We start from the raw sequence: 14123 nt of genomic DNA on the forward strand, positions 1-14123 counted from the left end.
TGATTAACCCAGCTCATGCTCATATTTGTTTGGAAGCCAAATAGTGATCTTGTATGTAATTTCAAATTTTTTTCCTAACTGTGCGTATTTTGATTTTTTTCCTACTTTTTTTTTATATATGTTTTCCCTTTTAACCAGTTTAGACTGAGCATTTATTTTTTGTTTTTAAAAGAATTTTTTATGGTTCTCCTGCTTGTTTATTCAGCTTTTCACGTACTGCTAATCTCTAATAATCGGTTTATGCTTGAGCATGTTGAACATCCTACTTGGCCTATGGAATTTATCGAAGTTGGTTTTATCTGGGGCTGGTGATTCAGATGCCTAAATCTCCAATTGTAGTTGTTTCTATAAAAAAAATTGATATTTCTCCACGTTTTTCTCTAATGAATATCGACTCTTGACTTTTACTGCAAAAACTCTAATTTTCATGGAGAAACTTTTTTCGGGCTTTAAATATTTTATTCCTTTCACATGCTTTTTCCCTTGTTTTACGTGCATGTTCATAATCTTTGCTGACTGAATCAGCTGACTATTTTTGTCAGTAGTAATTATTTTGTGTGCATAAAATTATAATTCTTAAAAGTTATTATATTCAGAGTTCATTTACCGTTGTCAACCAATGATTATTGTTGTACACAGGTTCTAGTTAAAAATTACTACTTGCCGTAATCATACGATTGTTTTGCTCTGGAAGTTAAAATAGAATTGTTCATAGCATAATAGCAAAACCTTATAAGTGCCATAATGGTTTAGTGGCTTTCTTTTCATGTCTCTAGCATGTCCATTTATGCCGGGACCAAATATTTTACACAAGTTGCTGAACTGATTCTTTTGTAACTAAGTTCAGTTTAATTTTTTTTGGTCACAATGTAATTCCCTTGAATCGATTATCATCCAATACAAGTATAGTTTATCAAGCACTTTTTTTACATGAAAAAAATATTACATTAACTAAAGTTAATGTCATTGTTTTTCTCTATGCTTTACCCCATTGATATAGATTGGGCACAGCTTTTACCTTTGACCCCGTGTGAGTCTCATGTCAGTCCATTTGATCATACAATAATCAATAAACAAGGTGCTAAGTGTATATATTCCAAAACAGAAACTCATATGTTTTTCTATGTAGTTTGTGTTGGAAACAATGCGTATTTTCCCCTTTTAAATTCAAAGAAATCTTTAAGAGTAAGTGCTGATAGTTCTTTTTTATATTTTAGAACATGCCTTTCAAGGATTTCTTCACTGAATATGGCGAGGCAAATCAGTACGAAATTCAGGAGGTTGTTGGTAAGGGAAGTTATGGTGTTGTGGCTGCTGCAGTTGATACTCACACCGGAGAAAAGGTGGCTATAAAGAAGATCAATGGCATTTTTGAGCATGTGTCTGAAGCTACTCGCATTCTTAGGGAGATCAAGCTCCTTCGCTTACTCAAGCATCCAGATATTGTAGAAATTAAGCATATTATGCTGCCTCCATGTCCGAGAGAATTCAAGGATATATATGTGGTGTTTGAGTTGATGGAGACAGACCTTCATCATGTAATAAAGACAAATGATGATCTCACTCCCGGGCATCATCAGTTTTTTCTGTATCAGTTGCTTCGAGCTTTGAAATATATACATTCCGGTAGGGGCTTCTCAATTTAAATAGTTTTTACGGTTTCTTTACACTTAGTACATCTATTTGACTTCCAAAATTTCCTTATGCAGCCAATGTGTTTCACCGTGACTTAAAACCCAAAAACATCCTTGCCAATGCAGACTGCAAGTTGAAGATATGTGATTTTGGTCTAGCACGTGCATCGCTGGGCGATGCCCCATCTGCTGTTTTTTGGACTGTATGTGGTTTGTGAAGTCATGTGATGGCGAAATCACTCTCTTTATCTTAATTTTCAAAATCATTTCATGTTGTGTGTGGCAATGTGCTAAATTGGTTTTTGTAATTCTTTCATATATGTTTTGTAATATCTTATTGATGCACTTGATTTTCTAAAGGACTACGTGGCAACTCGGTGGTATCGGGCTCCTGAACTTTGTGGTTCATTTTTTTCCAAAGTAAGTAATCATTTTGAACACACACACCTGTTTGTGATATTTTTGTTTATAATGTTTTGGATTTTAGGTTATTTATTAGACTTCAGGTCTTGTTTTGACAAGTTTGGTATGCATCTGGGTCAAAAAGCCGTCATGTTGGTTACCAATGTCTTGAATTGCCTCTTCTTTTGTGATTCAATTAAAGTTGTTTGCATGAATTTTGTGTGCCAAACAGCGCCACTTTAATTTTCTTTAAAATTGTAGCAGTCTCTCAAAATTTGAAATACCTGTTTTATTTTAAGCACATCGCAGCTTTTATGTAGTGGTTGTACTAGGTTCTGTTTGAGTTTTTAATGCTGTGTTCTTTGAAGTGATTGTTAACTATCAATTTGAAGTGCTGATATAGAAGGAAAAATTAGAATATTAGCTGTGGAATTTTTTCATGGTTGTGAAATATATGTGGTTGTCAGAGAAAAATACTGGTTCCTTGCTAACTTTTTTAAAATTTTTGTCCAAGTTTCCGATTAGCACAATCTGCCTTGGTGAATGTTTCAAAACTTTCTTCTTGTTCCAGACTGAGCGTAATTTTTGACAAAAAAATATGTCGGATTTTCTAATAGTCATTTTTGCAGTATACTCCTGCTATTGATATCTGGAGCATAGGATGTATATTTGCGGAAATGCTCACGGGAAAACCATTATTTCCTGGGAAAAATGTAGTCCATGAATTGGACATCATCACCGATCTTCTTGGTTCACCTTCTGCAGAAACCATCTCAAGGGTCTGTCTCTCTCTCTCTCTCTCTCTCTCAAAGCTTATCCATAAATTCATAGCTGAAAGCCCAACCTTTAATTTTAAGTAGATAGCAAAAGAATTGTCATTGTTGAACCATTTCATTGTCGTGCTACCTGCAGATTCGAAATGAAAAGGCCCGAAGATATTTGAGTAGCATGAGGAAGAAATCACCTGTATCTCTGTCTCAGAAGTTCCCAAATGTCGATCCGTTGGCTCTTCGTTTACTTGAACGCCTGGTTGCATTTGATCCCAAAGACCGTCCTTCCGCTGAAGAAGTAAGATTTATGGCAACTGTGCTGTCATTTTTTCAATTCCATTAAATTGATTATTTCACATTCGATTTGGAGTTTCTGTTTTGACTTTTGACACTTAGCAATTTTTTTCGCTGTAGGCATTGGCAGATCCATATTTTTATGGTTTAGCAAATGTGGAGGATGAACCATCAACTCAGCCCTTTTCAAAATTTGAGTTTGATTTTGAGAGGAGAAAGCTAACAAAAGCCGATGTGAGGGAGTTAATCTACAGGGAGGTAGGAGAAACGATCTTTTGAATAACGCTGTCCTTACTTTAGCTGTTACTTACATTGTATCTCCATTAAGCAAAACAGATCTTGGAGTATCATCCCCAGATGCTCCAGGAGTACCTTCGTGGCGTGGAGCAGATTCACTTTATGTATCCAAGGTCGGGCAATCAAAAGAATACTTACTAACTTGATGTCTCGTGTTGAAATTTGAGCTGTTAATCAAATCATTCTTCATTTTTTTCCTTCAACCTCATGATTTTAGGCTATATTCTTTCAAGAAGTTAATATCGTGTCTTCCTTTTCGGTCACTTGTTCTTTTTACTGAACTTATTATTTATTGCTTATGTAATAAAAATTCTATAATTTTTCAGTGGTGTGGACCAATTTAAGCAACAATTTGTTCACCTTGAGGAGCATCTTGGTAAAGTTCCTAAACCTCCACTTAGAAGGCGCTATGCTTCTCTACCTAGGTAATGTGGTGTTGATTCTTCTGTAAATCAGGGTTGTGTTGATTTATGTACTATAATTAGTATACTTTCCTTTTTTTTACACGCAGGGAACGAGTCTGTGCATCCATAGATGAGGAATCTGAGCAGGATATGGAGTCCAAAAATCATCCTATTAGTGAAATTCCACACCCACATCTCCTGAGCCCCGAAAAGTCACTGGTTGTTAAAGGATCAGAAGTTACGAATAAAGCCAAAGCTAGGCAAAACAGTTGTAGAAATTCAAGCTACAGTGCACGTTGCTTGTTAAGAAGTGCCAGCATTAGCGCTTCAAAGTGTGTTGGCGTAGAAGCAGTGGACTACTGCGAGGTAAGTGTCTCTATCACGTAGCATAGTCTTCTACGTTATATCCAAATTTTGATATGCACGAACCAATTAGATTTTTGGGTGGTGTTGGGTGGGTTTTCTTTATTTTTTCAATTCAAAAGTTCTGAAAGTGCTTTTTGAAAGAATTCTAAAACATATGATGGATGGGTTATGCATTTTTGAAAGTGTTTTTGGTTTAATTTTTGAGTGTGCGTTGTTATATTATGAATTGTATGATGTGGTTATAGTTCTTGAAAATTGATGTTATAAGCAGATGAAATTTTCTTTCGACGTTGATCCAAAAACTACTTAACCATAGTTAGTAAAAACACACAAAAAAGTTGCACGTATAGGTCTATAGGATCAAGGCTCAATGAGGCACGACCGTTGCACTTAGGAGGCGTGGCAATGCATCCTTTAGTGAACCTTGTGCAGTTGCGCCTTGACAGTGAAGCACAGGCTTTGGTGAGCCTTACAAGTAGAGGGGAGTTTAAAGCACATTTTAAATGAAAGGATTCTGAATTTTTGAGTTGAAATTCAATGTCAGTCATTCATATTTGCATTGTTCAATAGTTTGTGGCATTCCCCTATTATATTCATTCGACATATTTCTTTTAATACATCTAAGTTTCATAAAATTATTATGCCATGTGTGACCTGATTTGATGAGGTGTGCACTCTGCCTTGTGCTTTTGCCTGGACTTTATCTGCCATATATCTTAATTAAATTCGTCCTCACCTTTCGAATGGAACAGTGTCACCCCGAAAAGTGAAATAAACTCATCCCGATTGTTTTATTGTATTTTCTCTCTTTTTTTATTTTTTTATTTTTGGCTGACATTCTGAGAATATGCCGAGGCCAATGCCATAAACTCTGCCATTTGAGAGATCAAAAGTCCTCCATCCCTATGAGAACATCCAGCATGGAATAATTCAATAGTAGTTTAAAGTGTCATAAAGAGCATGTCTATCTGCACATCTTGATTTTCTAGTATACTGTGGGAAGGCAACACAATTATAATATGATCATCAAACCATATTATGTAGAATCTTTTCTTTAAAAAGTTGGGTTTGTGAACAAGGAAGAGTGATCCAACTGTTTTTTTTTTTTTGTATTTTCATGTTCTCATTTCAATAAGGAACATTTGGTTTTTGTTTACATAAATTTTGATTTTTTGTCTCTTCTACGTTGTGCATTTTTTGGCTGAGCAGGTGTAAAGGCAAAGGAAATGATCCACCTTTACATTTCTGCTTCTGAATATCAACTTGAGGCCCGATTAACAGTGAGTAGTATGTAATCATAAAAACATTACTTCCTTCTCTCATCTGCATTTACCAGAGGGGAGCCCCTGAATCTGGTCAGCTTCCCTGGTGAGTACGTTTCCAGAATTTATGATTTGACAAACCTGTACATTTGATATCTGATATTGGAACACGCTAACTGTGTGTGGGTGTAATTGTTGATTTGTTGTGTAATACTATCTATATTTTGTCAAGACAGACAATGGATGATACTCCGTAAGACTGCTTGTTATATCATTATCACTATTATTTTTCTTCCAACATGTCAACTGTTGTGTACTCTCTCTGAAGGTAAAAGGTGAATTTCACTTGGTGGGCTGTCCATATTTCATGTTTTCGATATAAACGGGATGAAATTCGTTCGGTGTAGCTTATAATCCTACCAACCACCAACCAAAAATAGTTAAAGACCACGGGCAGCCACGAGTTTTTTTAATGATTGGAATAAACATTTAATTGTTGTTTGTAATCTAATCTCGTTCGAACATAATATAAAATAAAAAAACAAAAATAGAGCTCATAAAGTACTTTAATTAAAATAAAAAAAAAACAAAAATAGAGCTCGTAAAGTACTTTAATTTATCTCTCTGTAACTTGGACTGGCCGACCACTTTTACAACCGGGAAGGGAGCTCGTTGCCCTCGGTGTCATACCTCTTATATACCAAATATAACTTTTATATATATATATATATATATATATATTCATTTTCAACTAATATGTTTTTACGTTAGATTTTGAATTTAAAAATATTATATTGAGATAGATGGTGATAAATAAATGTGAATTTTTTCGCTTGTTATTTTTTTTCGAAAAAAATAAACTGGGAAAGAATTATATTGGGAGAACTTAATATTTAAGAGTTTGTTTTACGTGAGATGGGTCAATACCGAATACAAAATATCCGTACTTAAAGTCGATAAAACAAGACAACCAAATCAAAGAAAGAAACATTTTGTTCCTTTTCATTTCTTTTTGAGAAGTTATTTTTTATTTTATTTGTGATTTTTATTTTTCTAAAAATAATAAACAGGTGAAATATTGTATTGGGGAGCACTTGAGTATTTAAAAGCAATAAACCAAGATATCCAAAATAAAAATAGAGACATTTTTTTTTTTTGCTAGCGACATTTTGTTTCCTTTCTTTTGTTGTTTGTTTTATCTATTACCTTCTAAAATCAATTTTTTTTTTACAACTCACACTTTACAAAACACTATATATATATATATATATTTAAAAACACTAAAATAATTTATATATTTATATATATATTATATTTATATTATATTATATTTATTTAAAAACACTAAACTATATTTGAAAATAATAAAAGCTGAAGCTTGAATTATTGCCCAAACATCCGGTGGATTTTATATATGTACATTCGCGCATAGAAAGAGAGACGGCGGAGAGAGAAGGCGAACATGTGCTACGCAGATCTGCGAATTTCACGGACCTGTTTTCATTTCACAGATTGTTTTGAAAGTTTAATCACAGATCACATTTCTTAATATCTCAATGCTTGATTGATTGAGATAATTTTGATATTAATTTTTTGAGATGGAAAAAGATTGGGGAATATACGATAACGGTGGAGGAGGAGGAGGAGATAATTTTCACACGGGAACGTTCGGATTGTCATTTCCGTCGGAGGCGGGGGAGATTTCATCTCCTCCGTCCTCCGCGGGTGTTCGCCTTAATTGCATACAACACCGTGTCTCCAAATTCGATACCCTCGCCGGTGTGGCCATCAGATACGGCGTCGAGGTACGAATGAGTTCTCGACAATTTGTATGTTAGCTCCCGAATTTGGTTATCCTTACATGTTTGATTATTATTATTATTATTATTATTAGGGCTCCATGTCGTTTATGTGTGGCTGTATTTTGTTGTTGTATTTATAGTTTAGCTGGAAAGAGAAGTATGATCGCTAATTTCGATTTGTTCACTGATCTTGGCGGGGAAATGCGTGTTTATTGCTTTAAGCCAGTTATGTGTTTGAGTTGTTTCTGCTGGATGCTGCCGTGGAAATAATATCGTTGATACTGATTTTTGTAATTTGTGATTGCATGTTAATTTGGATCTAGCAGAGATTTGGACAGTTATTTTGACACAGTTTTGATTTTGATATTTGTAGCTGATGCCTGTATATTAACTTGTAGATTTTGTTTTGGGATGGGTTTAGGTAGCAGATATTAAGAGACTAAATGGATTGGTGACAGATCTTCAAATGTTTGCACTAAAGACTCTTCAAATACCATTGCCGGGGAGGCATCCCCCTTCCCCCAGCTTGACCAATGGTCAGGACACTCCCCCAAGGTACTTCTGTTTTTAATCTCATTTGTGATACCGTCTGTTTCCTGTACTTCTTTCTGTGTTTTAAATTCCTGACCAGTAAAAAGATTTCAATAAGACAGAGGTTTTCTGCCTTTACTTTAATCTATGAACAGAATATTATTTATGATTCATCATACCGTGTTTCTTGGTGTAAATCTTTGAGGATTTTCAAAATTTGATGATCTCTTTCAAAATTTGTGGGGAGGTATTGTCCTTTTCGAAAGAAGAAATTGTTTGCGGACATATCTTTTCTTCAATTTCTGTAAATACTAGTTGCTCCATCCGGACTTTTGTTGGTTTTGATGACGTGATTGAGAAGATGCATATTCTTGCACTTCAAATCCTATGTATGAAATTTGCATCACTTCGTAGTTTCTTCCACTGTATGGCCTTTTATGTATCTTTCTATGCTACGTGAGAATCTACGTGTGTTTAAACTGGTTACTGGTTTGTTATTTAGTGAGCAATTGTGGGGCTAGTAATTCTGATTGTTTTAGTATAAAATTGCCGAATATCTTAAATTCATCTCATGAAAAGTTTCCTTGGGACATTGATTCACAGTGACGTTAATTGAGAGTACACATCTATGCATGAATTTTTTTTGTCGTTTCCCATCTTTGTTATGTGTGTAGTTGTGTTGCCAACTTATTTTGTTGACAACAAAAATGGGGTTTGCACATGGAGTTTGCATGTAACTAATTTCACAGGTTAGTTGTCACTACAATGTGTTTTGATGTATTGGATTGTCAAAAATAGTGGGCTTTTGCAGGGAAATGGTTTTTCCAGGAGGGGTTAAGTATCATTTATAGCAGTTACATTGTGGCTGTGACATCTTCTTTGCTTTTGCCTACAAATTCTTACAATTATCATGAGTTAAGAGTGTTTGAACATAGAGAGTAAGTGGAGATTTCTGAAAGTAAGCCGAGATCTTTTGGTGTTTGAACACTTTCTATGTCAAGATTAGATGTTCTCACATTTTGAATATTCCTTTTTTAATTGGTTATGCATAAGATTCTTTGTTCTTATACCTTAGTTGATTGTTGACTCTGAATTAAAACTTCTTGCATTCATAAAACCACGACAAATTTATTATAGCAATTAAGAGGTTATGACGTGGCTTAATTGTAGTTCAATTTGTATCCAGCTCTAGCAATTCAGATTTATTAGGTTCATTTCAGTCTCTGAAACTGAAATCTTCCTCTGAGCGCAAAGCCTCTCCGGCTATGAGCAGTTTACAAGGTTATTATGGTCTAAGATCAACAGATCAAAATGCTGCAACTGGAGGTTTTGAAATGGCTGTCTACCGGAAAGCAGGGGCTTCTTATCTAGAGGATGGGTTATTTCTCAAATCTGCACATGTCGTGAATCCACCACTGAGTCTTCATAGAAAATCCAAAAGCGTAGCTAATGGTCTTGTTTCAGAGAAAGGAAATCTGAAAAATCAGATTTTGCTGCAAGAAGCAGAAGACAGTGACTCAGATAGATTGATCGAGACGTTGGCGAGAAGACGTCAAAAATCTGAAGCTGACTTTACTTGTCGAACCCCGGAAATGCTTCTGAAGGAGGAAAACAATTGTAGCAGTGCCATTTCGGCAATTACTGGTAAAGGTTTGGCTCTAAGGCCCAAGTCCGCAAGCCGAACTGTCTGGGGAGGAGTTGACGGTGAAGTAGGTGGGCTGACCTCAATTCCATTGGGTCCGGGGGATTCTTTAGTAGCTGATAGTGTAAATGGATTTAGGAAATCATCAAGTACTTCAAGTTTGCAGGATACTGATAATGGTGCGTTATCATCCATATGGCCAACATCAAAGTGGAATCTGAAGCCAGACTTTCAGGCTCTTTCCACTGCAGCCATTACTAGACCTATCTTTGATGGCCTACCTCTACCAATGGGTAGGAAAAACAAGACAGCGGTTGATTAGCTCTAGTATCGTGGCTATTATTTATTTCTTCCAAATTTGTAGAGGCGTTCATTAGGCCACGAGATATAGCAGAAAACAGAAATATACAACAATTGGATCATACTTCATTATAGTTTTTGATAGAACGACCCTCAAAGCAATTAAGCTTATGATGCTGTGCTCTCAGAGGATTCCTTGACAGAGTGTGATATACTGAGTCATGTTTATTAAAGGCTGTGAGGGGATAAAGAAATGTGTAACACCTGTATTCACACCAACATCAGTCAACTTTACTTTCAAACAAATATATTCTTTTTGCTTTGCAGGTCGATATGATTTATTGTGAACACTAAACGTGAGATACACTAAGGTCGGACAGAGGCACCGCTTTGATTTTTTTAGTCGTGATTTCTAAGGTTGGGATTTCGACTATTTTCTTACAAAATGGAAAAAAAAACATTTGAAATACATAAGAATCAACAATGTTGTCTCTGAAAATTTGGGAACAAGCAAAAGACGTGCAAATTCTGGCCGAAAACCAAAAGCCTCTTCGTTTGGGTTGGACGATTTTCTCTCCTGCCATGCTATTTGATTAATAAACGCGAAGCATCAATGCTATTATTGTTCGACAATAAAATCATCACACAAGTCAAACACTAACACCACCAACAATCATTGATGAACACGTGACTCCAGGATCTTTACAGCCAACACCACTTGCCCATTCCGAAAACAAACGGGTATATAATTAGTACATACCAGTTCCTCTGCTGCCGCTGTCAAAGCCATCGTCCCTAGGATTTGCCGCCTCCAGTGTCAAAGTATTCTTGTGAAATACAGATCCATTTAACTCCAGAGCCTGGTCGTAGGCATCATAGTCGTTAAAGTCGATATAAGCTCTCCAGTCAATAGCAATATATTATTGGCTCTACTACCTTTTTGGAATCACTGTACCTCTTTCTCTTTTGCAAGCTGAAGTCTCACTTCACGACCCACCAAAACTTTACCATTCAATTTTTCGAGGGCCTGCAAAATGTTTCGCAAATACTACTAATAACACAGAAAATATTAATCCAAGATAACATTGTTGTCTCTCGATTTTAAATGGAATTTAGGTTAAAAGTTTTTGTTTTTAATATGTTGGACTTGTACTCATACAAGCCCATTAAACATACTCTCCCATCATATTTAATTTAATATTTAATAAACTCAACTTTTGAGCTTAATAAATTAAATATATTATAAATTCAACATTTGAATTTAATATTACAAATTCAAGGAGTTGAATTTAATATTTAATAAACTCCATAATTTGATATTTAATAAACTCAACTTTTGAGTTTAATAAATTAAATCCTCAAATTTTATAAATTCAACTCCTTGAATTTATTCTCTCCAAATTTCAAAAATTCAAGTTCTTGAATTTACTATCTTATAAATTCAACACCTTGAATTTATTTTCTCAAAATTTAATTATCATAAATTCAACTCCTTGAATTTACTATATCATAATATAAATTCAATTCCTTGAATTTATTATCTCAACGGGGACAAAATAATCCAGTACTTGTGTGACCCTCAATGGTTCAGGGATACAGCTAGCCGTGGGTTCACAACTTTTTGTGATTCAAAATAATATTTATTCTTATTCGGGCTTACCCTAGTTAGCCCCATTCTTTTCATCAACACCTTGATCAAGAATGTCAGAACTTATTTCTGATTGCACCCATCGGATCATGGTAAGAGCGTCTAGTAGCATCGCCCCATGATCCCCTAGGTATCACTGATAGTGCCTGCAAGAACCAATCGATTATGATTAGCGCACAGTACGGTCCCTTCATCTCATATATCCCGATCGAATTTGCAACCATTGGTTCATCGAGGGTTGCATAATAATTCGATAACTATGTGACAACTATAATAGTGGCATCGCGTGTACTATTTGGAGAACTCCTTCTCCAACGTACATCTCGTACTCTGGCCAGAGATTTCATGCACTATTATTTCATTAGGTCACATAGGATATCCACACCCGTAGGTGAGCGGTGAATCCCCAACTACAATGCACTGGCTCCTATATGTGTCGCAACTGTACCCAACCTCGCCACCCGATGACTCTCCTGGAGCCGGTAAACGAGTCAAAGCACAGCCCTAGCATATAGAGCCTCAGTGTTGTCCCGGGTCGTAAGGACTAATGGTGTACAATCATAACCACGGACTTATCCTCTCGATGAATGTAACCACTTGGAAAGTCCGAGGGAGGATTGTTCGGTATAATCATCATATGACTACCCATCTGCATGTTTGGACATCTCCATGCCCTTACCAAGAAACGCAGTACACAACATCACAGATGCTAGTCTCGAGCTCAAGCGACCTTTATCCCTGTTTTAGGCGGCTGAATCGACTATGAACGAATTTAGAATATGCAGTGTTTACAAATGAGTTTCAACATCGAATTACGATTCATTTGTATTAAAGCATAATCAAGGACTTTATCTATGCTGTTTGCATGGGTATACAGATAAAGTATAACAAGACCATAAAATGTTAAATTATATTAAAATAAAGATTGTTTATTTCACTTGAGTCAATAAATTCTCATAGCCAACCGTTGGCTTGCAGGGCATCTACTCTAACAATCTCCCACTTGCCCTAGAGCCAACTACCCTTAATCCCATTGCTTCGCGATGCTTTTCAAACAATGGTCCTGGCAAGAGCTTTGTAAGTGGATCAGCAACATTATCTGCAGAGGGGACTCTTTCGTCTGATATGTCTCCTCTTCCCACAATCTCCCGTATGATGTGGAATTTCCTCAGTACATGTTTGGATCACTGATGAGACCTTGGTTCCTTTGCTTGCGCAATGGCACCAGTGTTGTCACAGTACGACGGGACTGGATCAACTCTATTAGGAATAACGCACAACTCTTGGACAAAATTCCTCATCCAAACTACCTCTTTGGCTGCATCCGATGCAGCAATATATTCAGCTTCAGTGGTGGAATCCGCAACGGTGTCTTGCTTGGAACCTTTCCAAGAGACAGCCGCACCATTAAGCATGAATACAAAGCCAGAGGTCGATTTCGAATCATCTACGTCACATTGGAAGCTAGAATCAGTGTAGCCTTCCAATTTCAATTCTCCACCCCCATAGACCATGAACAAGTTCTTAGTGCTTCTCAAGTACTTAATAATATCTTTCACGGCCTTCCAATCCATTGGATTAGGGTTCGCCTGATATCTGCTTGTAACATTTAGAGCGTAAGCAACATCAAGACGTGTCGACATCATACCATACATGATACTACTAATAGCTGACGCTTATGGAATACATGTCATCATCTCTATCTCTTCATCAGTTTTGGGACACAAAACTTTAGATAGAGTAACACCATGACATATTGGTAAGTATCCTCTCTTGGACTCTTCCATAGAGAATCGTTTCAAAATGGTATCGATATAAGTGACTTGGGTGAGTCTCAGCATCCTCTCTGATCTATCTCTAGATTTGTATTCCCAATACGTAGGATGCTTCACCCATGTCTTTCATGGAGGATTTACTGGCTAACCATACTTTAGTTGAATGCAGTAATCCTACATCATTTCCAATGAGCAGGATATCATCAACATAAAGTACTAGGAATGTCACCGCACTCCCACTAACTTTCTTGTACACTCATGGTTCCTCAAGATTCTTAGCAAAACCAAACTCTTTGATAGTGCTATCAAATCTGAGGTTCCAACTCCTTTACTCCTGCTTGAGATCATATATTGATCTCTGAAGTTTGCATACCTTATGCTCACTTCCTACTGATGTGTATCCATCGGGTTGAGACATATAAATTTTTTTTTTGATGTCTCCATTGAGAAATGCAGTCTTTACATCCATTTGCCATATCTCATAGTCGTACCATGCTGCTATGGCTAGTAGTATTCTAATGGACTTAAATATAGCAACTGGTGAAAAGGTTTCCTCATAGTCAACTCCTTGCCTTTGAGTATATCCTTTTGCAACCAGTCTTGCTTTGAAGGTCACTACCTTCCCATCCGCCCCAAGCTTTCTTTTGTAGATCCATTTGCACCATATAGGAACGATTCCCTCAGGTTGATCCACCAATGTCCAGACTTGGTTTGAATACATAGAGTCCATTTTTGACTGCATGGCTTCAAGCCATTTGGTTGAATCAGTATCAGATATTGCTTCCTTAAGGTTCATTGGATCATATCCAACACAAGACTCATCATGGTCTTATTCATGAAGAAGCATATATCTAGCAGGTGGTCTAATAACACTATCAGACCTCCTAGGAGCTTGTACTTCAACTACTGGTTGTTGGAGATTAGGTTCAACTACTATAGTTGAGGGAGTATCTTGAATTTCTTCAAGTTCTATCATCTTGCCTTTTCTATCTAATA

General features: G+C 36.3%; 2 protein-coding genes and 1 long non-coding RNA gene across 3 annotated transcripts; 2 read left to right on the forward strand and 1 right to left on the reverse strand.

Moving 5' to 3' along the window:
* LOC142555393 (mitogen-activated protein kinase 9-like) lies at positions 1-4484 on the forward strand. The gene is made up of 10 exons (XM_075666239.1): positions 1-51; positions 1218-1626; positions 1710-1837; positions 1995-2054; positions 2666-2815; positions 2949-3104; positions 3221-3358; positions 3437-3510; positions 3724-3822; positions 3909-4484. Exons 1-10 carry the CDS (start codon positions 16-18, stop codon positions 4186-4188), a joined length of 1530 nt encoding a protein of 509 aa, XP_075522354.1. The 5' UTR covers positions 1-15; the 3' UTR covers positions 4189-4484.
* A 2297-nt stretch (positions 4485-6781) lies between these two features.
* On the forward strand, positions 6782-9836 carry LOC142555394 (uncharacterized). The gene is made up of 3 exons (XM_075666240.1): positions 6782-7234; positions 7653-7786; positions 8949-9836. Exons 1-3 carry the CDS (start codon positions 7028-7030, stop codon positions 9724-9726), a joined length of 1119 nt encoding a protein of 372 aa, XP_075522355.1. The 5' UTR covers positions 6782-7027; the 3' UTR covers positions 9727-9836.
* On the reverse strand, positions 9735-10775 carry LOC142555395 (uncharacterized). The gene is made up of 2 exons (XR_012822394.1): positions 10660-10775; positions 9735-10564 (listed from the first exon to the last, which is right to left on the reverse strand). It is a non-coding gene; the product is annotated as an uncharacterized LOC142555395 (long non-coding RNA).
* Positions 10776-14123: the final 3348 nt, after the last annotated feature.

Source organism: Primulina tabacum, chromosome 9, assembly GCF_025594145.1.
Source record: "Primulina tabacum isolate GXHZ01 chromosome 9, ASM2559414v2, whole genome shotgun sequence".
NCBI lineage: Eukaryota > Viridiplantae > Streptophyta > Magnoliopsida > Lamiales > Gesneriaceae > Primulina > Primulina tabacum.